Below are 21,067 nucleotides of genomic sequence, written 5' to 3'. Positions count from 1 at the left end.
CCTCTGCCTCGGTGATGGAGGCCTACTGGGTTAACCTCTGCCTCGGTGATGGAGGCCTACTGGGTTAGCCTCTGCCTCGGTGATGGAGGGCTACTGGGCTAACCTCGGCCTCGGTGATGGAGGGCTACCAGTTAGCCTCGGCCTTGGTGATGGAGGGCTACTGGGTTAGCCTCTGCCTCAGTGATGGAGGGCTACTGGGCTGACCTCGGCCTCAGTGATGGAGGGGTACCGGTTAGCCTCGGCCTTGGTGATGGAGAGCTAATGGTTAACCTCTGCCTCAGTGGCATGTTTCTATTGAAACTCATGGTTCCTCTATACCACCTGTAGTTTCTTTGGAAGAGAAGTAGCTGTCCCTTAGTAAGGACTGTGGGTGGGGATTTAGGAAGGCAGAAAAGGAGCTAATTTTCTTTTGTCCCTAGACATTCCCATGAGATAGCTATATTTAAGTGTCTTGCTGTGAAAAGGAGTAACATCCTGTAATGATGAAAACTCAGCTTTCGCAAGGATCCCCAGTTGGTCACTAATGTCTCATTCAGCTTTGCCAACAAAGGGTGTCTTCCTTTTGTGAGGGGTTAGGGGCAATTAAAACATTGCCACTATTTGCTTTGGGCTAGAGTTGTATTCTTAAGGCAGCTGAAAACCAAATGCATATTTTCCCGTTGGCACCCATTAGAAAAGGGGAGATTTGTTCCCAAGGTGAGGAGAGTCGATTGGAAGCCAAGGATGAAATAAAACTCAGGTGACTTGCACCTCTGTTTGAGTCATGCATTTTAAGGGAAGGTTATGATTACTTTTTCTTCTTGCCCTTGTCCCCTCTTGTGCATAGTAGGGGCGTCTGGGTTGAAAAGAGTAAAAAATGCTCTGGATAACATGTGCACGGGGCTGAGTTGCTCCCTCACAGCCTGCTCCCCTGGGCACTGCTGGCCCTGTGCTTGGCCCCTGACAGATGCCCCTCCCTGCCCGAAACCCCCTCCCTGACTCTGCCTCCACTGGCAGCAGCCTCCTGGTGGTTCCTGTTCACCTCCTTGTGACCTTCCTCTGTCTGTGTGATCTGGGCTCCTCAGAAAATCCAAGACCTGGAGGCCACACTGTACACAGCGCTGCAGCAGGAGCCGGGGCGGAGGGCCGGTGAGGCGCTGAGCGAGGGCCAGCGGGAGGACCTGCAGGCTGCTGTGGAAAAGGTGCGCAGGCAGATCCTCAGGCAGAGCCGCGAGTTCGACAGCCAGATCCTGCGGGAGCGCATGGAGCTGCTGCAGCAGGCCCAGCAGGTAGGCGTCAACAGCTGCTGTGCCCACAGCACTCCCGGCATCCCTGTCGTCCTGTGTGCACCTTGGCACCCTGATGGACCCCTGAGTGCCCCAGGCTCTTTCCAGGGAGAGTTGGTGGTAAAGCAAGTTTCTAAGAAGCAAGATTTCATAGATGCCCGTCTTAACTCCCTGTGACGAGGCAAGACATTCTATAGAGCAAACGCTGAAACATTCATCCAAACCAAGTGCCTTCTCCCTGGGCCCTCCTCCTCCAGCAACTGCACGCTGTTTCCAGGTCAGTTGCTGGTCACAGGGAGGCATCAGCTGAATGGTTTGCTTTTTTGCTGCCTTTTGTGATGGTGGCTCATTTGAGGATTGGGCCTTCCAGCTTCCATTGAGGTCTGAAAACCTCAATGGAACCAAGGTTCCATGTTGCATGTGAGTTTCATGTGCTACTGAGCACACGGGGAGCTGGGGGCTTCATGACTCCTGATTGACCGTGAAGGGAAAGAAGTAGCAGCATGCAGAGCATCTGTTGGGCGCTCACCGTGTGTTGGGCAGTGGCTCCCTGCACTGCAGATCCCTTATCTCAGGGACCCTACGGGTGGGCACTAGGATGTCCACTTTCCAGGCAAGAGAACTGAGGCTCAGGGAGGTTAGCTCATGTGCCTGAAGGTCACCCAGATAGTAAGGATCTAGATTACTGGCGGGGAGGGATGTCACAAAAGGAAAAAAGAAGGGGGACGTGGTCAGAGAGAGAGAGAGAGAGAGAGAGAGAAAGAGTTTGACTTATTTTATGGAACTAGCTCACGCAACTGTAGATAAAGATCCGCAAGTTCACAATCTACAGGGCACAGCAGAGCCCCAGGGAAGAGTTGTTGCAGTTCAAGCCTGAAGGCCATCTGCTAGCAGCATGCCCCTCTCCTCAGGAAGCTCAGTCTTTCTCTCAAGGCCTTCAGGTGATTGAATGAACCCCCCCACACACATTATGGAGGCTCATCTGCTTTACTCAAAGTCTACTGATTTAGATGTTTATCTCATCTAAAAAAGACCTCCACAGAAACATCTAGTTTGTTTGTTTGTTTTTTGAAATGGAGTCTCACTCTTATCACCCAGGCCAGAGTGCAGTGGCACGATCTCAGCTCCCTGCAACCTCCACCTCTCAGGTCAAGCAATTCTCCTGCCTCAGACTCCTGAGTAGCTGGGATTACAGGCACCCGCCACCACACCCAACTAATTTTTGTATTCTTAGTGGAGATGGGGTTTCTCCATGTTGGCCAGGCTGATCTCAAACTCCTGACCTTAAGTGACCCGCCCACCTAGGCCTCCCAAAGTGCCATGATTATAGGTGTGAGCCACCATGCCCGGCAACATCTAGAATACTTGACCAAATATCTGGGTACCATGGCCTAGCCAAGTTAACATAAAATCAATCATCATCACCATCAAAGGGAAAGGGTATTCTGGGCAGCAGAGCAGCATGGTGTGGGTCAGCTTAGGGCAGCAAAGAAGCTGAAAACACAGACACTGGGACCAGACAGCCTGGCTCTGAACTCGCTCTCCCACTTAGTTGTGTGGCCTTGGACACATTATTTAACCTCTCTGGGCCCCAGTGTCTTCCTCATGGGGATGATGACAATGCCTGTCTCACCGGGGCATGGTAAGGTTTAGATAATTATTACTTGTAAACTGCTCTCAATAAGTGCAGACCACTGTGGATTCTTGCTGAGTGTAGTCTGTGGGTGGAGGTAGCAGGAGCAGATGGGGAGTTAGGAGCCAGGTGCCGGCTTGTCTCTAAGGCCAAGCACTGTGCCTTCTTTCCAGGACTTGCTCACTGAGTATGCAGCAAATGAAGGAATTGATTTCGTGTTCAGGAGATCCTGCTCAAAGGACAGAGCGACATTTGTGTGTTTGAGCCAAAAAAAAAAAAAAAAAAAATCGTTACCCCACTCAAAGATTCAAGTCTCATGGAATGTGCTGCTTTTGGTGGCCTAAGTCTGAAATGTATGATGGGTTAGAGAGCACACCGTAAAGATACAGGGCAATGCCGCATTCCACTGTGACTCCTGGAAAAGCCCCCATGCTGCACATGCTGAGAAATGAACCCAGGATCTGAGTGATTTTTTTAAAAGCCAAAGAGCAAGCCATGGCAGTGTCTGCCTGCTGGGCAGTGGAGGACTCGCATCCCTTAAAGAAAACAGTCATTTAAAACGCAAGTGTTTTGTGGTGTTTATGTAAGATCATATGGGACAAATAACTTCCTTTTACCAAACTGTGTAGTCAATTGCATGGAGAAGCTTGAACAGTAGTTTAACCAGGGTTGATATTGCTTTTCCTTTATCTTTGGATCATTTTCAAATTAGTTGAGAATTCTGCTGAAGGTAATTCATAGACACTCCTTTCTCCCACTGAATATTGAAACTTCCCTGACCTCAGTTTTATTAAAATATAGTGATAGGCTGGGTGTGGTGGCTCAATCCTGTAATGCCAGCACTTTGGGAGGCCGAGACGGGTGGATCACGAGGTCAGGAGATCGAGACCATCCTGGCTAACACGGTGAAACCCCGTCTCTACTAAAAAAATACTAAAAAAAACTAGCCGGGCGAGGTGGTGGGCACCTGTAGTCCCAGCTACTCAGGGGGCTGAAGCAGGAGAATGACGTAAACCCAGGAGGCGGAACTTGCAGTGAGCCGAGATCCGGCCACTGCACTTCAGCCTGGGCGACAGAGCAAGACTCCGTCTCAAAAAAAAAAAAAAAATACAGTGATATGTACATATAAGCTGAAGTCAATACATTTATTCAACAATACATTGCTCTGAGGCTTTAATGGGATAAGATATGCAAACCAATTCACCTGGTACATGGTAGGTGTTCAGTGAAAGAGGACTCTCTTTATGTCATAATGCGTGGATGTCAATACCCAAGGTAGTGTGCTGCCCCCTGGCCACTCAGTGTGGTTCAGGGACCAGGGACATTGGCATGATGCTGAGGCCTGCTAGAAATGCAGGTTCTCAGGCCCTGCCCCAGGTCTATGGAATCAGATTCCACATTTAAGAAGATCCCATGGTGATTTCTGTGCAACTTCAAGTTGTCAAACCTTGTCTTATAGACGCATGGCTGTGAGTTCTAGGGGGATATAAGGGTCTTGTTACTTTTTTGGTTTAGTAAGAAAATGAGTTATTATTCCTTCCCTTCCCCATCACCCTGTCTCCCTCCTCTAGCACACTAGGCAGGAGAATCCGGTACCTACCTCCTCCCTGCTTTGAGTTCAGCTCCAGAACGGTCAGCAAGGCTTAACGTCTGCTGGCCTCAGCTTCTTCATCTGTACTATGGGTAGTTCTGAGCGGCTGCGCCTCCAGGCATTGCCTTGAGGCTCCGGTGTGGTTCTGCAGGTGAAAAAGCTTGGCCAAACTCTCCCAGTGTAACTGTTGATGCCGTGATGTGTGCCGACTCTCGCTCCCCTTCTCCACGTAGTGTTGCACGCGTGTAGTAGCAACGGGAGCCCGGAGCCCCCAGCCAGTAGCCCGGAGCCTTCAAACTTAGGAGTGCGTCTGTTTTACTGGATGCTTCCTTCAACAGCTCTTCCTGGAAGTGGGTGGTCTAGGTATGACTCCGGGGCAAAGGGGAGACTTTCCAGCCAGCCCCAGTGGCCACATGGTGCTGGGGAAATGAGATGCTGCTGCTTCTGGCTTCCATTCAACAACTAAGCGTAGAGCACCCACCCCATGCCAGGCACAGTGCTGCCTGTTGGGAGAGGAACAGTGGACAAAGTCCTGCTTCCATGGGGAGGATGTTCTTAGATTCTGGGGAGGGGAAACAAGCAAGACTCGAATAAATACTGAAGATGTCAGAAACAGGGAGAGGCTAAAATGGTGTGAGGAGGTGAGCCAGGCAGCCACCTGGCAGAGAGAACAGCAAGTACAAAGCCCCTGAGGTGGGAACAGTTGACTGTGGTTGAGGAAATGCTTTATGTTTTCTAACAGCTGCAATTTTCAAAAGTAGTACCCTGTGTATAGGATTTTACGGAGAAACCACCACCCTGAAAGTGGTTGTAAGGAGCATCATTGAAACACCTGTTTGAAAACAGGTGTTTGGCTACCTAATTAAGTCTTCAAACCGGCTTAAACAGATGGAGAGATGAAGGCACAGAGACAAAACAGCTGAATGAAGGTCAGCCAGCCACAAAATGACCCCTCTAGGCCAGGCCTGTCCTGAGTCCACTGCCAGAGCCCTGGTCTCCACACTGCATGACCCCCTGAGGGTTCACTATTCATATTTTGCGATTCTTTGCTAGTTGCTATCATTTGATAGTCTCCAGAAATCTGGTATTTTCAAAAGAGTATTGCAAAACTTACATTTTTTTTCCAAAGGGAAGTAATTCAAACCTGCATTGCCGTGATTTTTTCCCCTCCAGGAACATAAAAATTAATGTTTTAAAGTTTATATATGGAAAGCTATGATGTAGCATTAGAAGCCACAGGCTCTCGGGTCAGACAGATTTTTATTCAAATCCTGTCCCTAGTTATGATGTAACCTGAGGCAAGTTAGTTCACCTCTGTGAGTCTCAATTTTCTTGTCTGTAGAATGGGTACAATCAACGCACACGTCTTGACGTGTTGTGGTCAATGGAGAATTTATCTAAAGTGCTCACAAAGTAAGCACTCAAGGAATATCAGCTAACATTTGCTGCACTTGGCCTTTCTAACCCAACCTAATCATTATCGTGTCTTCTCTCACCTTTATATTTATAATAGTCCCTAACACTCATGTATTCAACACAGGCGACATGACATAGTACAGCCAGGTGCTCTGGTAACACTCACCCCACTTCTGATCTGGCCCAAGCACTGGCTGCCTGCTTCAACCATGGACAGACCCTCCCAGTCTCCCAGTTTGCTGTGGACATTGCCATTGTATTTCGCCTGGAATCCGGCCCACAGGGTACAGCGATGTCCCCTGCCCGGCACCAGCTGAAATTGGCATTTTCCAGCCCTGTTAACTCAGAGGAAAAGAGGATGTGAAAACATCCATTAGTGGATGGCACCTTTCCCGACAGAATGATTCTGCACTTTTGTAAAAGGTTCTGCCTGAGTGAAGGTTAGAGTGAAGCCATTGGGGTAAATTCACTTTGTCCTGACCCTCTCTGAGGGTTCAGTAGCACTGGTTTCACTTCCTAGCCACAGTCGGCCTGCAGAGACATCTGCTGGGACAATTCACGATGGCAATGCCCTCTCCATTGTCTCTTTTTCTGCCGAAGCCTTCCTAACACACAGCACCACCACAGCACCTCCCTGGAACCCTCACTGGCTCCCTAGTGCCCAGAGTACAAAGTCTAGGTTGCTTAGTCTGACCTTCGAAGCCCTCTAGAGCCCCTTCCAACTGCCACAGCTACATCGTCCACCTCTCAAAGATGCCCCTGCTGGCCATCATGGCACTGTGTTTTGTTTTGTTTTATTTTGTTTTGTTTTCAGTTGTTGTAACAACAACATTCAGTTGTTGTACCAAGTACTGTTCTAGGTGCTGGGGCAATATTCCAGCCCAGGGAGACAGGGTGGCGCTGACACACAGAAGGCGCTCTATAGACGTTGGTTGAATGAAACTCACAGGAGTCCTATGAAGACAGGTCATTGATGCCATTTTTCATGGGAGAGCAGAGTGAGGCTCAGAGAAGGTAAGCAACTTGTCCAAGGTCACACAGCCAGGAAGCAACAGAGCTCAGCTGTGAACTCAGGTCATCAGATCAGGAAACTCTTCCCCACTGCTCCTTCTGGCCTGCCACACTCTGATGAGAGACTGTTTCCTAAGCATGAACGTCAAGAAAGATCAGAATGACAGCCAGGCTCTCAGGCTGATTTGTAAAGCCCAGAAGTTGTTCCTGGGGGATTCTCAGAAGTTGTTTGGAAACTGTAAAGCCGGACATTAGATTACAAAGCCGTGTCCTACAGATCATTTTGCCCTCCGAGTCACGGAGTCCCACACAGATATTACAGCAGAGGGTTCCAGACACAGAGAGATCGTGTCACTCACCCAGAGCCCAACAGCTGCTACATTCAGGGCCCAGAATTCAAGCCAGGTTCAGGCCGCATGCCCGCTTACTCAGCAGCTCCTCGGCCGCCCTGCATGTGAGGGGGTTGCCGGGAAACCCCTGCCACTGCCAGACTGAGGTCACACCATTCCCTTAGGGTGGGAGAGAGTAGAAAATTGCCGGTTGTAAAATATAATGTACGGAGTGCTCAATGCCAAGCTCTGCTCTAAACACTTGGTACAATTTTGCTTGTTAAATCCTTAGATGTGGGCGGCACCCGTCTATAGATAAGGACACCAGGCCTCAGGGAGGCGGAACAATGGCCCGAGGTCACAGACCCAAGAGAATCATTTTTTTTCTCTGTCTCCTTCATGGAATCCATTCTGTTTGGCTGCCCCTGTGATCATCCTGAAATCAAAAGCTCATCATGTCCCTGCTTAGAACCCGTCACTGGCTCCCCATGGCAACCCCAAAGCTGTGAGCACCTCATCAGGACATGGGCCATTCCAGACCCTCTGAGCTCTGTCCCCGACCCCACACCTCAGGCCCCTTGGCCTCCTGCATGTGCCGTTCCCTCTGTCTGGAATTCCCTTCCCCTCCTGTGCATCTGGTGAACTGTCATAGGTCCCTGCTGGGTTCCACGTCTCCTCCAGCCCACAGCTCAATCCCTCACCCCTCACCCTCCTCACGCCTCTTTAGTTATTTATTTATTGAGATGGAGTCTCGCTGTGTCACCCAGGCTGGAGTGCAATGGCATGATCTCGGCTCACTGCAACCTCCGCCTCCCAGGTTCAAGCGATTCTCCTGTCTCAGCCTCCCCACAGGAGCACACCGCCATGCCCGGATGCCCGGCTCATTTTTGTATTTTTAGTAGACGCATTTCACCATATTGGTCAGGCTGGTCTCGAACTCCTGACCTCAGGTGATCCACCTGCTTCAGCCTTCAAAAGTGCTAGGATTACAGGCTTGCGCCACTGCGCCTGGCCCCTCTTGGTTTTCTTGATGGCGTTTGCGTTCATCTGATGCCCTTTCTATTTATTTGTAGCTGCTATTGTTTGAACCATAATTGGACTATAAGGGGAGAGACTTTGTCTTCCTCCCCAGGACTGAAACACGCCCAGGCATATGGAGCCCTATTTACTGAGTGACTAAATGTGCCCACAGCGGTGGTTCTCAAAGCAGGGGCCCTGGACCATCCACGTCCTCATCACCCAGGAGCTTGCTGGCGTGCACCTTTCACGCAGGCCCCACCCCAGCCAGGCTGAGTCAGAAGCTCTGTGGGCGGAGCTTGGCAATTTGCATTTAAATAAGCTCTCTGGGTGATGCTGACACAGGCTGGAGAACCACTGCCCTACAGAATGCAAGACGGCTTCTCTGGGCCTGAATAAAGGCCTGTGGTGACTCCACTTTTAATTTCTGCTGGCTGGAATCGTCCACCCTTCCACCTCCCAGCATTGTCTCAGTGCATGAGCTCTGTATCCCATTCAGGGCGGACAAGGGGCAGCAGCCCACTGGACAGAGTTACCCCAGAGGAACCCACTTTGGTGGGGCCCTTGATGGGGCTTAAGCCCTGTGAGCACATGAAGAGCTGGAAACGGGGGAGTTCACGGGGGAGTTCACCAGATTCCCTTGGTGGAGAGGCTGCGTGGGACGGGAAGGAATGAATGGTAAACCACCCAGGGAATTAATTCTGCAGGCGCAGCACCAAGGAAGGTGACCAAGAGTCCCGGTTTGCCCAGGACGGAGGGATTTCCTAGGACTCACACCAGGAAAGTCCTGGGCAAACCGGATCTGTTGGTCACCATGGTACCACGTGCTGAGTGGGATTCTAAGAGGATAGGGTGGATGCTGGTGCAGTGGCTCCCACCAGCACCTCCTCTGCCCTTCTCCCTTCCCCCACCAGCCCCCAGGCTGCAGCTAAATAAATCTTGGACAAGTACGTGACTTGGTGTCACATCCCAACCATGCCCTTTATTAGCTGCTCAGGGTGCCTACATGTTTTGGCCCAGTCTCAATGTTTTATTTTCAAAAGATCCCCTCTTAAGAATGGGTACTGTGTAATTCTATTTCCACAAACTTCTAGAACAGGCACGATCCATTATTAGCGACAGAAGTCAGAACAGAATCCCTTTGCAGGGCTGGAATTGAGCCAGGGGACCAAGGCCTTCTGGGAGCTGGGACGCTCTCTGTCTTGCTTTGGGCGGTGGTGACACGGGCTTGTGCACGTATCAGAGCTCACCAAGCTGCCCGCACTGTTTGTATCCTTTATAGCTTCTGTGCTAGACCACAATAAAAAAAATAAATAAAAATAAAAGCAGAGGTTTTAAACCTGGAAAATGTACTTTTTCTGACACATAGCCTGGTGTATTTCAGAGAATCCGAGAACTGGAGGACAAACTGGAGTTTCAGAAGCGGCACCTGAAAGAACTGGAGGAAAAGGTGGGTGACTGCAGCTCACACTGTCCCCAGGTTTCTTTCCATGAAATGTTAGCGCGGAATCATTTTATTTCATAACGTCCAAAGCACAGACTCTGTCTCCAGCCCTCCTTTCTCTGCCCTTCTTCCCCCAAATCAGCACCTCATGGAAATTGGTAGCTCCTCAAAATTCCTTCCTGGTTAAGGCATTTCCTTCTCAATGGCTGTCAAAAATTCTGCAGGCTGGGGCAGCTCTGTGTGTCTTTTTCACAAAAGCCTTTCCCCTGAATCCCTCCCCTGCTGTCTCACTAGGAAAGAGGTGAAGCATATAAGCTCGCTGAGGTCGGTGGCATCCCCCTAACCACAGACACAGGTTCTCCTCCAGGGACTCATTCATTTTTAAATACCTTCTGTATGCCCCAAACCAGTCGCATGTTCCTGGAAGACGCAGCCTCTCCCATCCCAGAGGACGTGAGGTTGGCCTCTCACTGGGCTTTGAGTATGTTCCACCAGCCCATTTACCATGATGCCCAATTTATGGGTGAGGAAACTGAGGCAGAGATCGATTAGGACACCTGTCCATGGTCCCACAGCTAGGAAGGGATGGCTGGGGTCTCCATGGACGTCATAGCCATCCCACCCTGCCCCTCCATATGACGTTGGTCCAGACACACACATGAGTCTTGCTCAGGACACACGCAAAGCGGCTTTATCATGGCATTGCCCTTCATCTTCTTCCACCTGATGGCTGTGAATCCTTGAGGACAGGGTCTACGTGGTGTTCATCTGATTCAAGACATTTCTTGCCACAGGATAGGGCATCATCAAATGTTTGTGGATGAGTAAGCAAATGATCCTAGATGAGTACAGAAAAACAATAATTGCCTATTTAGTGTCACAGAGGTAAGTTCAAGTGTGGCAACAAGATGGAGGGCCGCTGAACCCATCCAGGAGGTCCGGGGGCCGGCATGCCTTTGCCCGAAGAGGGGGTCCCACCTGAATCTCAAAGGTCAAGGTGGGATCAGCTTGGGAAGAGGAGGTAGAAAGGGCATCTCTGGGCTTCATGTGTCTGAGGCCAGTCTTGTGAGAGAGGAAGCTGACTCATTTCAGGGACAAACCAGGGCAGAAGTCTCTGGAAGGCAGATTCTGGGGCTGTCCGGAAAAGGGATGACAGCCTTTCCAGTCCTGTAGAGAATCAAATCATGTGCCCAGAGAGATGGGACAGCTCTTAAGATTTCACCTCTGTTTCAGATGCTTCCTCTCCCTTCTTTTGTGAGAGTCGGCTCCCTGCAGATGAAATCACCTTCCCATCTCTGCTGGAGGCGTAGGGCCCTGCCAGGTTGCAAGTGGACTGAGGATCTGTGCACAGGGGTGGGGGCAGGGCTCACCTGCCAGTTCCCTGGTTACCCTCATGGGAACCCCAGTTTTAGCTGATTCGTAGAGTCCCCATCTGCCAGATGCCCACCCCCACCAACCTCCTAAGGATATTTTGAGAACTCAAGGGGGTCTCAGGTATGATTGAATTTAAGAATTGCTTGAGGCATGAGCTGGCTTTGCAGATAGATGAGCCTGGGCTCTCCTCTGGTCTTGCCCAGGTGGGCCCAGAGAGCCTGGGAAATTCACTCCTCTGCCCCAGGCCTTGGTGTTCTCATGTGCTGCTAGGAATGGTGCTCTGTCTCTGAGGGTGGATGTAGGGATGAAATTAGGTTGAGGATATGAAAGTTCGCAGCCCAGGGCCCAGGCAAGGCATGTGGACTGGCAGCACCAGTTCTTCCCATCTCCTAGGTAGTTCTACCATGTCTGTTGGTAAAATGGGTTACAGAGCCAGATATGATAAAAGAAAGGCTTAAAACATGCCCAAGGTCATCCTTGCTGATTAAAATGTTAAAAGTCAGGTGCAATGAGCACACACTTAAAATAACCTCAGCAGTGAGAATACCTGGGAAATGTTGGAATCCTCTTTCTGGCTCTGTTTTGACTCTTTTCTCAAAGCCAATGTTTGGGGACTGGTCTGTCTCCTTTTGCTGCAGAAGGGAGTTGTGGAGGCTGGCATGTAGAGCAGGAGGGACTGGCCAGGATGGACGCCTGATGAGGCCTGTAGGGCTGGAAACCTTCCAAGATGCCTCATGCCACCTTCATTTCTTTATAGGCACTGGGGCCTGTGACCGTGGAAATAGCTCCAGCCACCACTATCCCTGGCTCATCAGTCCCTTTGTCATTGCCAGAAACTCTTTCCTGCCACACCCCACTGGACGGTCTTAATGAATCCTTCCCTCGCCCCAGGCCTCAGTTTCCCCATGTGGAAGATGAAGGGCTGGGTGATTCCCAAGGCCCCTTCTAGCTCTGACTTCCAGTGATCCTACACCTTGTTTAGAAGTTGATGGCTGTCAGCTTGGACTTTTCCAATACATAATATAAGGAGATATTACCTTGTTTTTGGGGGAAAAAAGGCCAACTCAAGGATTATTTTCAAAAGCCCCAGCTGATGTTCAGATATGTTTCACCTAATGACTTGCAACTTCTTTTCAACAAAGCAAGTCCTGAAAAGGGTAAGAAAAGAATTCTACTTTTAAGTCGACAAGTTTAATTTTTCCTCCTGTTAAGACCGTTTTTCCCTGATATTTTTTTCTCTGTAAGTAAACTAATCAAATGACATGAAAGATTTTAAACAGTGACTCTCTTGGAAGAAAGAACCCTGGTAAAGTTGGTATAGGGCTGGGGTGTCTTTGACTTCCCTGGGCCACATTGGAAGAAAAATTGTCTTGGGCCACACATACATTACACTAACACTAACAATAGCTGGTGAGCTAAAAAAAAAATTGCAAAAAAAAAAAATTCATAATGTTTTAAGGAAGTTTACATCTGTGCTGGGCCACATTCAAAGCTGCCCTGAGCCACATGGGGCCCGTGGGTAGAGGGCTGGGCAAGCGCGGTGTAGGGGAAAGGGCTCTGCTGGTCTGTAAGTTGGACTGGGTGACCTTGAGTGGAATTTACCTTGATCTTTGGTGCACACATCATGCCCCCGTCTCTTGGTGGGAGCCACTGACCACGACCACTGGCTGGGCCTTCCTCTGTTTATACTGGCCTGCCCACGTTCTGCGTGCAGTCCACATCACAGCACCAAAAAGACCTGTCCCGGTCCAGAGTGTCAGTCTCCCCTGTCTGAGTTAGCCGCATGTTTGGGGAGGGGGTCGGGATAACCCACCCTGAGTGTGGAAGGCCCCAGGATGCGTTTCCCAGGGGAGATCAGTCCCTAAGGCCTGTTTACTTCCCATTTCTCTTTCCCAACCCAACAACTCAGTGTCATAATTCTTGTAAAATGCTGTCATTGAGTTCCATACTACATATCTTACATCTGTTTTCTTTTCTTTTTCTTCTCTCTTCCTCATTTTCTTTTGGTATTATTTTATAGTTTTTGTTCCTTTTTTTGTTTTTCTCACTAGCATTCATTCTGTGGCCTTGATGACTTCAGTGAGCCAAGACCTCGGGTTGGTATCCTTTCCTTTTCGCAGATGAAAATGATGATTTTCTAAAACGGGAGGAGTCCTCCCAGTCCCTGACGGTCCCGTTCCTTGAGAGATGAGGCACTGTGGAAGGTGGCGTTGTGCTGGACGCCTCAGCTCATGGGGCTGGGTCACCGGGGGGACCCGCCCTGAGGGGGGGCATCAGGGAGGCTCACTGTGAAGAAGAATCTCCTTTGTGGAGTTTCATCCACAAAGGGGGACTCTGTTTTATTCTAAAGGTTCTCTCCAGTTTGGCTTCAGTCCCTGGTGCTCTCAGTTGCCGTGTGGACCAGTGAGTCCTCTGCAGAGTCCAGCGTCTTTGGCTTCCAGGTTCAAGGGCTGCAGGAGCAGGAGGTTGCTGGACAAATGGCTCATGGGCCCAGACTGCCACTTACGTGCAAAGTGCCCCAGGGTGCCCATGTAAGAAGCCGCCCAGCTCCCTCTCACCCCTGTCCTGTGCTGGGTTTTGACACCTGTGCCGTGCTCAGGGACCTCTGGAACAAGGCCACCTCAGCATCTGGTCCTCCTCTGACCACTGAGCCCTGTGTGTCCCCAGGACCCAGCTCCCACCCTAGACACCTGGGCCCTTGCACATTCTCCCTGAGAGTGACCATTTCAGAGCCAGGGGCTGCCAGGACCCATAGACTCTAGAATTCTGTCTTTGAATCCAGCCCAGGCTGAGGGCCCCCTGGGTTCCGGGGATACCTACAGCACCCACCAGGTAGCTACCTGGACCCCTTGGGCTGAGCTCCAAGGCCAGGGCCCTGCCTGATGTCCTCATGGGCGTCCCTGAGGCTGACCCCAGTCCCCAAAGGCTTTGGTCTGGTACCTTCTGTACCCAAGTGTCTGGGACAGTGCTGGACACATGGTCGATATTCATTCGATGTTTATGGACTGAGTAAGGGAAGGATCTCAGGTCTTAGAGGACAGCTGACACTCAGTCCCATCTGATCAGAGGTGGGGGTGGCCACAGCGGGTGGATGGGTGTTAGGGGATGGGTGATTTGATCCTGCTGCTGCTGCTGCTTCTCCTGGGTTGTGGGGGAAGGTCCCTCAGGGCTCAGCTGGGGTGTTCATGACAGCAGTGGGGGGAGGGGGCAGATAAAGCCAAGGGATGCTCCAGTCATTTTAACCCTTGGTTCTTGTGTTGTTTCAAATTATGTTTTAATCTTTCAGGATAGAAAAAGAGTTTATGGAATAAACTGAGTCGCTACGGCAACCCCAACCCCACTCAAACCAAATTCAACAGCGAAACAAGCTATTCAAAGTCCAGAGACTGCAAACAGAATTTATGTATATTTGACAATAGCTTTAAGGGGAAGCCTTTGGACACGTGGCTGGGTCCTGGCCAGCCCAAGCCGTAAGGACTCTGCAGGGACGATGGGGATTTTGTCAAACTTGGAGCCACATCCATGTCCCAGCTCTGGCACCTTGAAGGCCCAAGGGGGCAGAGACCTGAATGCCAGGAAACTAAGTGCAATTACCAGAAACCAAGGGATCGGCAGCCACTGCACTGTCTGGGGACAGGCCCGAGTCCTCATCCCCACGCTAGATGCCTCCCCAGGCCACAGTGTGCGTGTCCAGCTGGACCCGGGTGGGTGCCGTCTCTGCCCTGTGTACATAAATCTCCACGAACCGTGCTGTGTTCGTCCCAGAGTTTGTCTGCCGGAGCGACTTGCAAGTGTCCTTGTAATGTGAACCCCAGTTCAAGTTCTGCTCAGCAAAACCTCTGAATCTGTTCACAGCTGGATTCAGCAGCTGGCAGCCAGAGAGACAGGGCAGGACTCTGATGAGGGGCTGGAGCCTTGCCCATCATGGAGGAGCTGACCCCAGGGACCTCAGATTTCCGAGGGGAGGCCGAGGGCTCTGTCACTCTTGTGGGTGTGACACGGCAAAAGTCTCAGAGCATGACTGTCCCTGGGACCAGGTGGACTGAGGACTGATAGAGCAGACATGACCACCAACCAGGCCACACTTGGGCCTGTGTTGCATCTCGGTGGTAATTTGCAAGGGGCTGCCAAGGAGGAGACGCTGGAGCACCTGCAGGAACTAGGTTATTTCCACAGCGGCCCCGAGACCAGGTCCTGCTGTCACCACTGTGGGGAGGAAGTGAGCTCTTCCTGCCTTGGGAGGCCACCCCTGGATGGAGCCAGGAGAGCTGTCAGGGTGTTGGAGGCCTCCCTGGAGAGGAGATGGAGTGGGGCAGCTACAGAGAGTCAGACACCAGCTGAGGATGGTCAGCCCAGGAGGAAATTCCCCAAGTTCCTTTCCGATGATGTTCCTGTTGTTATTCTAGGCTGGGTGGGGTGGGGGCATCTCCAGAAGAAGCCACCTGCTCACAGGATGCCTCTCCCAAACTTCTGCACGGGAAGACGTTTGGAATTAGAATAGATGAAGTGAAACAGAAGACTGAATGTGACGAGGAGGCTGGCTGTGTCTGCATGGGAAAAGCCGGCTGAAGGCCAGGCCAGGTCATCCTCAGCTGGTTGCAGGTGGACGGGCTCAGGCCCTGCTCATCAGGTGGAAGGAGCGGGTCTGTGGTCTCTGGTGAGAAGGACCTTTGGACAAAAGGGAAATGACTGAAATTTAGGCGGTTGAGGGAACTCATGGGGTGAGGGCGACAGAAGAGCTAGAAGTTCTCAGAAGACCAGATCCACGGATGGAGAAGGACACGGTGCCCTGCACAGAAAGGGCCCTGCTAGCTGGGGTGGGCTGCTCACACCACATCCCAGGATCCATCTCTAAGCAGAAATGCACCAGGATGGCCCAGCATTACTCATTCTCTTTTGAAATCAAAACCCCAAAGCACCCACTAGCTCAGCCTCCATAACTTACCAACACTTGGTGAAATACAAACAAACTGATGTCGGTTGAAAACATAGGCATCCTAGCAGCCCAGGGGGCGATGGGAGAGTGGGATCGCACAGTGAGTGAAAACAAAGGCACATCTACGGTTTCCGGCCGGGAAGCACAGGATGCATTGCTGTGCTAACTTCTGCGGGCAGAAGTCTAGGGGCACCCATGGGTCTCTGGAATGTCGGTCCAGCACTCTTGCAGCCACTGCAGGAGTGCGGTCCTCACGCCTGACTGTCCCCATCCTTCAGTGGGTGAAGGGCAGTGTCTGTGTCTGCTGGGCTCTCCCACTGAGATCATGTGACCGAAATGGCCTTGGCTTTGAAGTCAGACCCATTGGTCCCTGCCAGCCTGGCCTCTTCCTGCTGCGGACACTGGCAATGTCCTTGCCGCTCTGAGGAATGGTGGTGATAGTTCCCATGTGAGGCCTTGGGAGAGGTCTGAGCTGAAGCGTTAGACCCGCAGGCTCCCGCAGGCCACCGTGGCTGCTGGTGGGAGACATAGCATCCTCTGTTCTCTCCTTGGGAGTTGTCCTCAGAGGAGTCCATACAGCCGGCCCGGGGCCAGGACCCGTTCTCTTTGGCCCTCCAGGAGGCGGTGCAGGATGAAGCGTGAGGCTCACACTGGCAGGTATGGGGGTTTCCCTGCATAGAAATGCAGAGTCCCTATTAGGAACCAGTATTTCTTGTCACAGTCCCAGCCATGGCTTCCCGGCTCCCTGCTAGGCACAGTCCTGGCTGCTAGGACCCCAGTTTCAGGAAGCTTCAGAGCTGTGCTGTGCCCCAGTGCCCTCACCCCTCATCCACAGCCCTGTGCACAGGTCAGGCACATCTGCCAGGGCTTTGGATGTTGTTGTCTAGTAACACGTATGTGGTTTCCAGGGCAGCAGAGTTACAAAGTCTGGGGAACCCAAGGTCACTTCCTCAGGTAGAAAGGAGAAGTGTGGCTCCACACTTTAGCATAGCCCTCCCCACGGGTCAGCTAGGAGGTTCAGCGGAGAGCCAGCCCCGAATGTTCCTGGCACAGAGATGTCCACGGTGCAAACACAGGTTTCCACTTCTCTCTCTTAACCTCAATCCTCTGTAGGCCAAAGGCGACCAGGGAGGAGCTGGGGCAGAGAAGTCAAGGGGTCAGACTGCGTTCTGTCACCGCCACTCTGGCCGCCTCCTGCGGGCTGAGGAGCCAAGGCCGGGACTGAGGCCGGGAGACCAGTTATGCAGGGACAAGCCGGGCTGATTTGTCCAGGACGGCGGGGGGTTCTGGGAACACAGGACTTCCTGTTTTAAAATGGAGGAGGTTCTGGGCAAACTGGGAGGTCATTACCCCACGGGTGTGAGGCTTTTCTCACCGAACCCCACTTCCCTTCCGGGTCTGCAGCTGGCCGCAGGTGTTTTGGCTGAAGCGCAGTGCCTGTGCCGAGCAACTTAGGTGAAATGGGCTTTGTATTTCACACGGATGCCCTGAGAGCCAGCTCACGCTCAAGGGTGTGAAATCCTACACAGCCTGCCCCCAGTTCGGTGCTGGGCCCTGAGGGGAGGGGAGGAATACAAACGTGTGGGCGGGCGGGCGTCTCCCCCAGTCAGGGGCAAGGCTCACCCTGGCTGGTTGCATGCCCCGCTTTAGCTCCGGCTTCCCCATCCTTCCCAAGCAAATTCAACATCTGCTCCCATCCGCTGCTCCTTTATCCGCCGGGAGCATCCAGGACTGTGGCCCCCGTGTCTTCCTCGCCGGCTGTAACCCCTCTGTAACCAGTAGCAATCCTGCCTGACACCCCCAGGACAAACAGTGGCCAGTTTCATCTTTGGTTATTTTCTCACATTTAAACAGGGTTTGCCAGGGCTCTGCCAAATTGGGTGGGAAATGGCAAACATGCCGTTGTGGGGTCCTCTTCCCTCCCGCCCCACCTGGTTGTCTGGACTCCTAGGGCCTTCTGTAGGGACTCTTGGGGCCTTCTGTAGGGCCCTTCTCTACGCCCCAGATTCCGGCTCTGAAGTAGGGTGGAGCCCAGGTCTTCACACGGCCAGACCTCCTTATTTCCCTCCCAGCTTCCCCCCAACTCTCAGGGGCTGTTGTTCCAGTAGAAACAAGGACTCTTGATTTCTTCCATAGCCTGTGTTCTCCCTGTTACCACCCTCAGTCTCAGGGAACCTCCCCAAGGATCCCAAGGGGTCAGAACCCCATCCTTACATCTGCACATCAATCCGTCCCCTTCTCCTGCCCAGGCCCTGTCACTTCTGAGGGGCCTGCAGGCTCAGATCTCCACTCCAGGCTACCACAGAGGTTGGTAAACCATAGGCAGGCCACGATTTTCTCTGTTTGATCTTCTTCTTCCCCCAAGAGCCTCTGTCACTTACCTAAAAAACCTGAGAACACTTCCCTGGAGAGTCCCCGCCTGCTTCGCTGTCCTTAGGCGAGAAGGAAGGACGTGCCCTCCCTCAGGGCTGCTCCCAAGGAAGGGCTGGAACACCTCCTCCTCCTTGGTGGGCCTGGGGTAATTTTTCAGTCTCTTGCTGCTGCCTTCAGCTGTCACTCAATCCTCCTGCTCTGCATTGGCTCCTCCTGGCTGATGTTTCTCGGGGCTCATGGTGCAGTGCAGATACAGGACCGACCACCACCCCCCGCCACCTCCCCAGAGCTCAGTTAGTCATCGCCACAGTGGGGAGCGGGGACTGCTGTTAGTTTCATCTTGCAGGGGGCCAAGTCACTTGCCTAGGATCATGTGGCAAGCAGGCTTGAAAGTTGGACACGGCTGGACAGTGTTGCGTCTGGCCCCCACCCAGCAGACAGCATGCTGTATTTAGTGTGTGCCGGGTGCTCTGCTGAGGGCTTTGCAGGGATTGACTTATTTATTCCTCAACAGCTCTTCACTTAGGCATGATTTTTACCCTCCTTTTTTCTGTGAGAAGTTAAGTAATTTGTCCAAAATCACATCTGAGAAGCGATGGAGACAGGCCTGGAACCTAGGCAGCCTGGTCCCAGCGCCTGGGATCTGAGTGGCTCCACTGCACCCCCGCCCCCCGCCTCTGACCGCCCCAGGTCCACTGAAACCCCTTGTGGCCACCAAGACATTGGCCACTGTTGGGAAAATATGATTAAAGACAAAAGCTTCTCCCAGCGCAGAAAACCTCATCACAAAGAAAAGAAAAAAAAAAAAAAGGTTTTATTATTGAATAAGCATTAAACCAAGATATGAGATGCATTACAGGCAACCCACTGAGAGATTGCAAAGACAGAAAGAAGTTTCAACCTTTTGTATAGCCAGGCAGGCACAACGCGTGCACACATTCTCTCACCCTCATCCCTACGGAAAAGGACTTGATAGCGTCGTTGCTTCACATGGTTCATCCTAAACTCACCTGGCAACTAGGGCAACCCTCTGTGTTCATTAATTTGTTTTATACAAAGGGAAAAAAAAGGTCTCCTGCACCTGGGTTCCACCCTTCTGTCACTTCCTGTGACAGGTTTTGCATTTTGGAGCCAGGCGCCTGGCCAATTAGGCTCCTTCCTCCCACTGAACACTAGGGGCGCTGTTTTCCTTGGCATTTACATCCCAAAGAGGCGGTGCCCAGGTCCTTCAGGAAAACATTCCCGGGTCATACAGCTGGCAAAAGGCTTATTTCGCTTTAAAAAGGATTTACACATATTTCAAAGAGACAAAGAAAGAACTTACAAATTTTCTAAAGTAAATGCTCTAAGAAAAGGGAGGGGGGACGTTTCTTATTTTTAACAGGGAGATGGAAGCCTCTTATTTTCTGTTTGTCTGCCTCCATCTTGCTCCTGCCAACCCGGAGTGCTCGATCCTCAAAACGACATTTGACCAGGCACCTCCCTTCTCCCAGGGGCCCACAGAAACGCCAGAGTCCTTGAGTGCCTGTAAGAGGATGGCACCCAGCCTCCTCTGTCCTCACTCCCCACTTCCTCCTTCTGTGTGTCCACCGGGCCAGCTCAGTCTGGTCCTCCCGTTCCCTTCACCTGTCCTGCCTCTCTGTGCGGGGCAGTGGCCTGAGGATGCTCCCCACCTGGGGGAGTCCCCTCCCCACCTCTCTCTGCTGTAATCCCCCATTCCTCCTACGATCTCTTCAGCCTGGAGCTCCCTCCCCCTCCTCCGGGTGCCCAAAGGATGCATTTGCTCCTGTTTTGGGGTCTTGTTGCTCACCTATTACCGTATCTCCTGTGTCAGAATGCACACTCTCTAGTGTGGGAGTCAGATCCATATTTGAATCCTGACTCTGCTACCTCCCATCCCACCTGTGAGGCCCAGATAAGCTCCTTCACCTTGCAGAGCCTCCATCGGACCATCTGTATAATGGTCATATTAACGCCTACCTCATAGGGTCACCGGGAGAATTGGACTGGGTAAGGCAAGAGAGGCCCCCGCCCCTGGTGCAGACAGCACCCAGGGCAGCATAAATTTCCCATCCTCTTCCCCTAGCAAACTCTAGGTCCTTGAAAAGTATATGCTGTACTCAGAGAGGAGGTGTGGAACTTTATTCATTATGTGGTAAAAAGATGAGCTTGATTGACTACTGGGCGTCTCCAACATCTGATGGCCTTACCTGGAGATCTTACTTTTCCTCTCTGTGTTCATCACTAGGCATTTCATCTCATGTGATTTTTCTGCGACTTTTTCTTGCTTCGCGTGAGTTCTGGCATGCTGACTTGTAAAATGAGAGGCTTTCATTCATATTGTATGATGCTTGTGCAGATGAAACCCAAGTCACCCACTCATGAATAATCCACCTGTTCTTGCCCTTCTCAAAGGATATTCTCCTGAACAATCTGAAGTCACAACCACCACCTTGAAATCTCCAGGAAGTCAATGTTGCAAACTCACTTAATTTTATTATTAAGTCTTGCCCCATGAAATATTTGCGAGATGGAGCCAACAGCTAAGGGACGGACTGAGAAGAGTTTCAGCTATGTCCTCAGAGCCCCCAGCAGTGAGGGGATCGACATAATGAACGTTGATGTGAAGATTGACACATCCTGGATATTCCAGGACATGGAAGATAGTGCTGAGGAGC

General features: G+C 51.6%; 1 protein-coding gene across 1 annotated transcript in view; it reads left to right on the top strand.

The window, feature by feature from the left end:
• Positions 1-13,180, top strand: part of JAKMIP1 (janus kinase and microtubule interacting protein 1) — a 201,720-nt gene extending 188,540 nt beyond the window's left edge. Inside the window, exons 19-21 of the mRNA XM_012002137.1 lie at positions 1,065-1,268; positions 9,647-9,712; positions 13,101-13,180. Coding sequence (XP_011857527.1) covers positions 1,065-1,268; positions 9,647-9,712; positions 13,101-13,151 — 321 coding nt within the window. The 3' untranslated portion in view covers positions 13,152-13,180. The remainder of the gene's footprint in view (positions 1-1,064; positions 1,269-9,646; positions 9,713-13,100) is intronic.
• Positions 13,181-21,067: the final 7,887 nt, after the last annotated feature.

The sequence above is a fragment of the Mandrillus leucophaeus genome, unplaced genomic scaffold, assembly GCF_000951045.1.
Source record: "Mandrillus leucophaeus isolate KB7577 unplaced genomic scaffold, Mleu.le_1.0 Scaffold68, whole genome shotgun sequence".
Classification (NCBI taxonomy): Eukaryota; Metazoa; Chordata; class Mammalia; order Primates; family Cercopithecidae; genus Mandrillus; species Mandrillus leucophaeus.
This window is presented reverse-complemented; position numbering and strand designations above follow the sequence as displayed.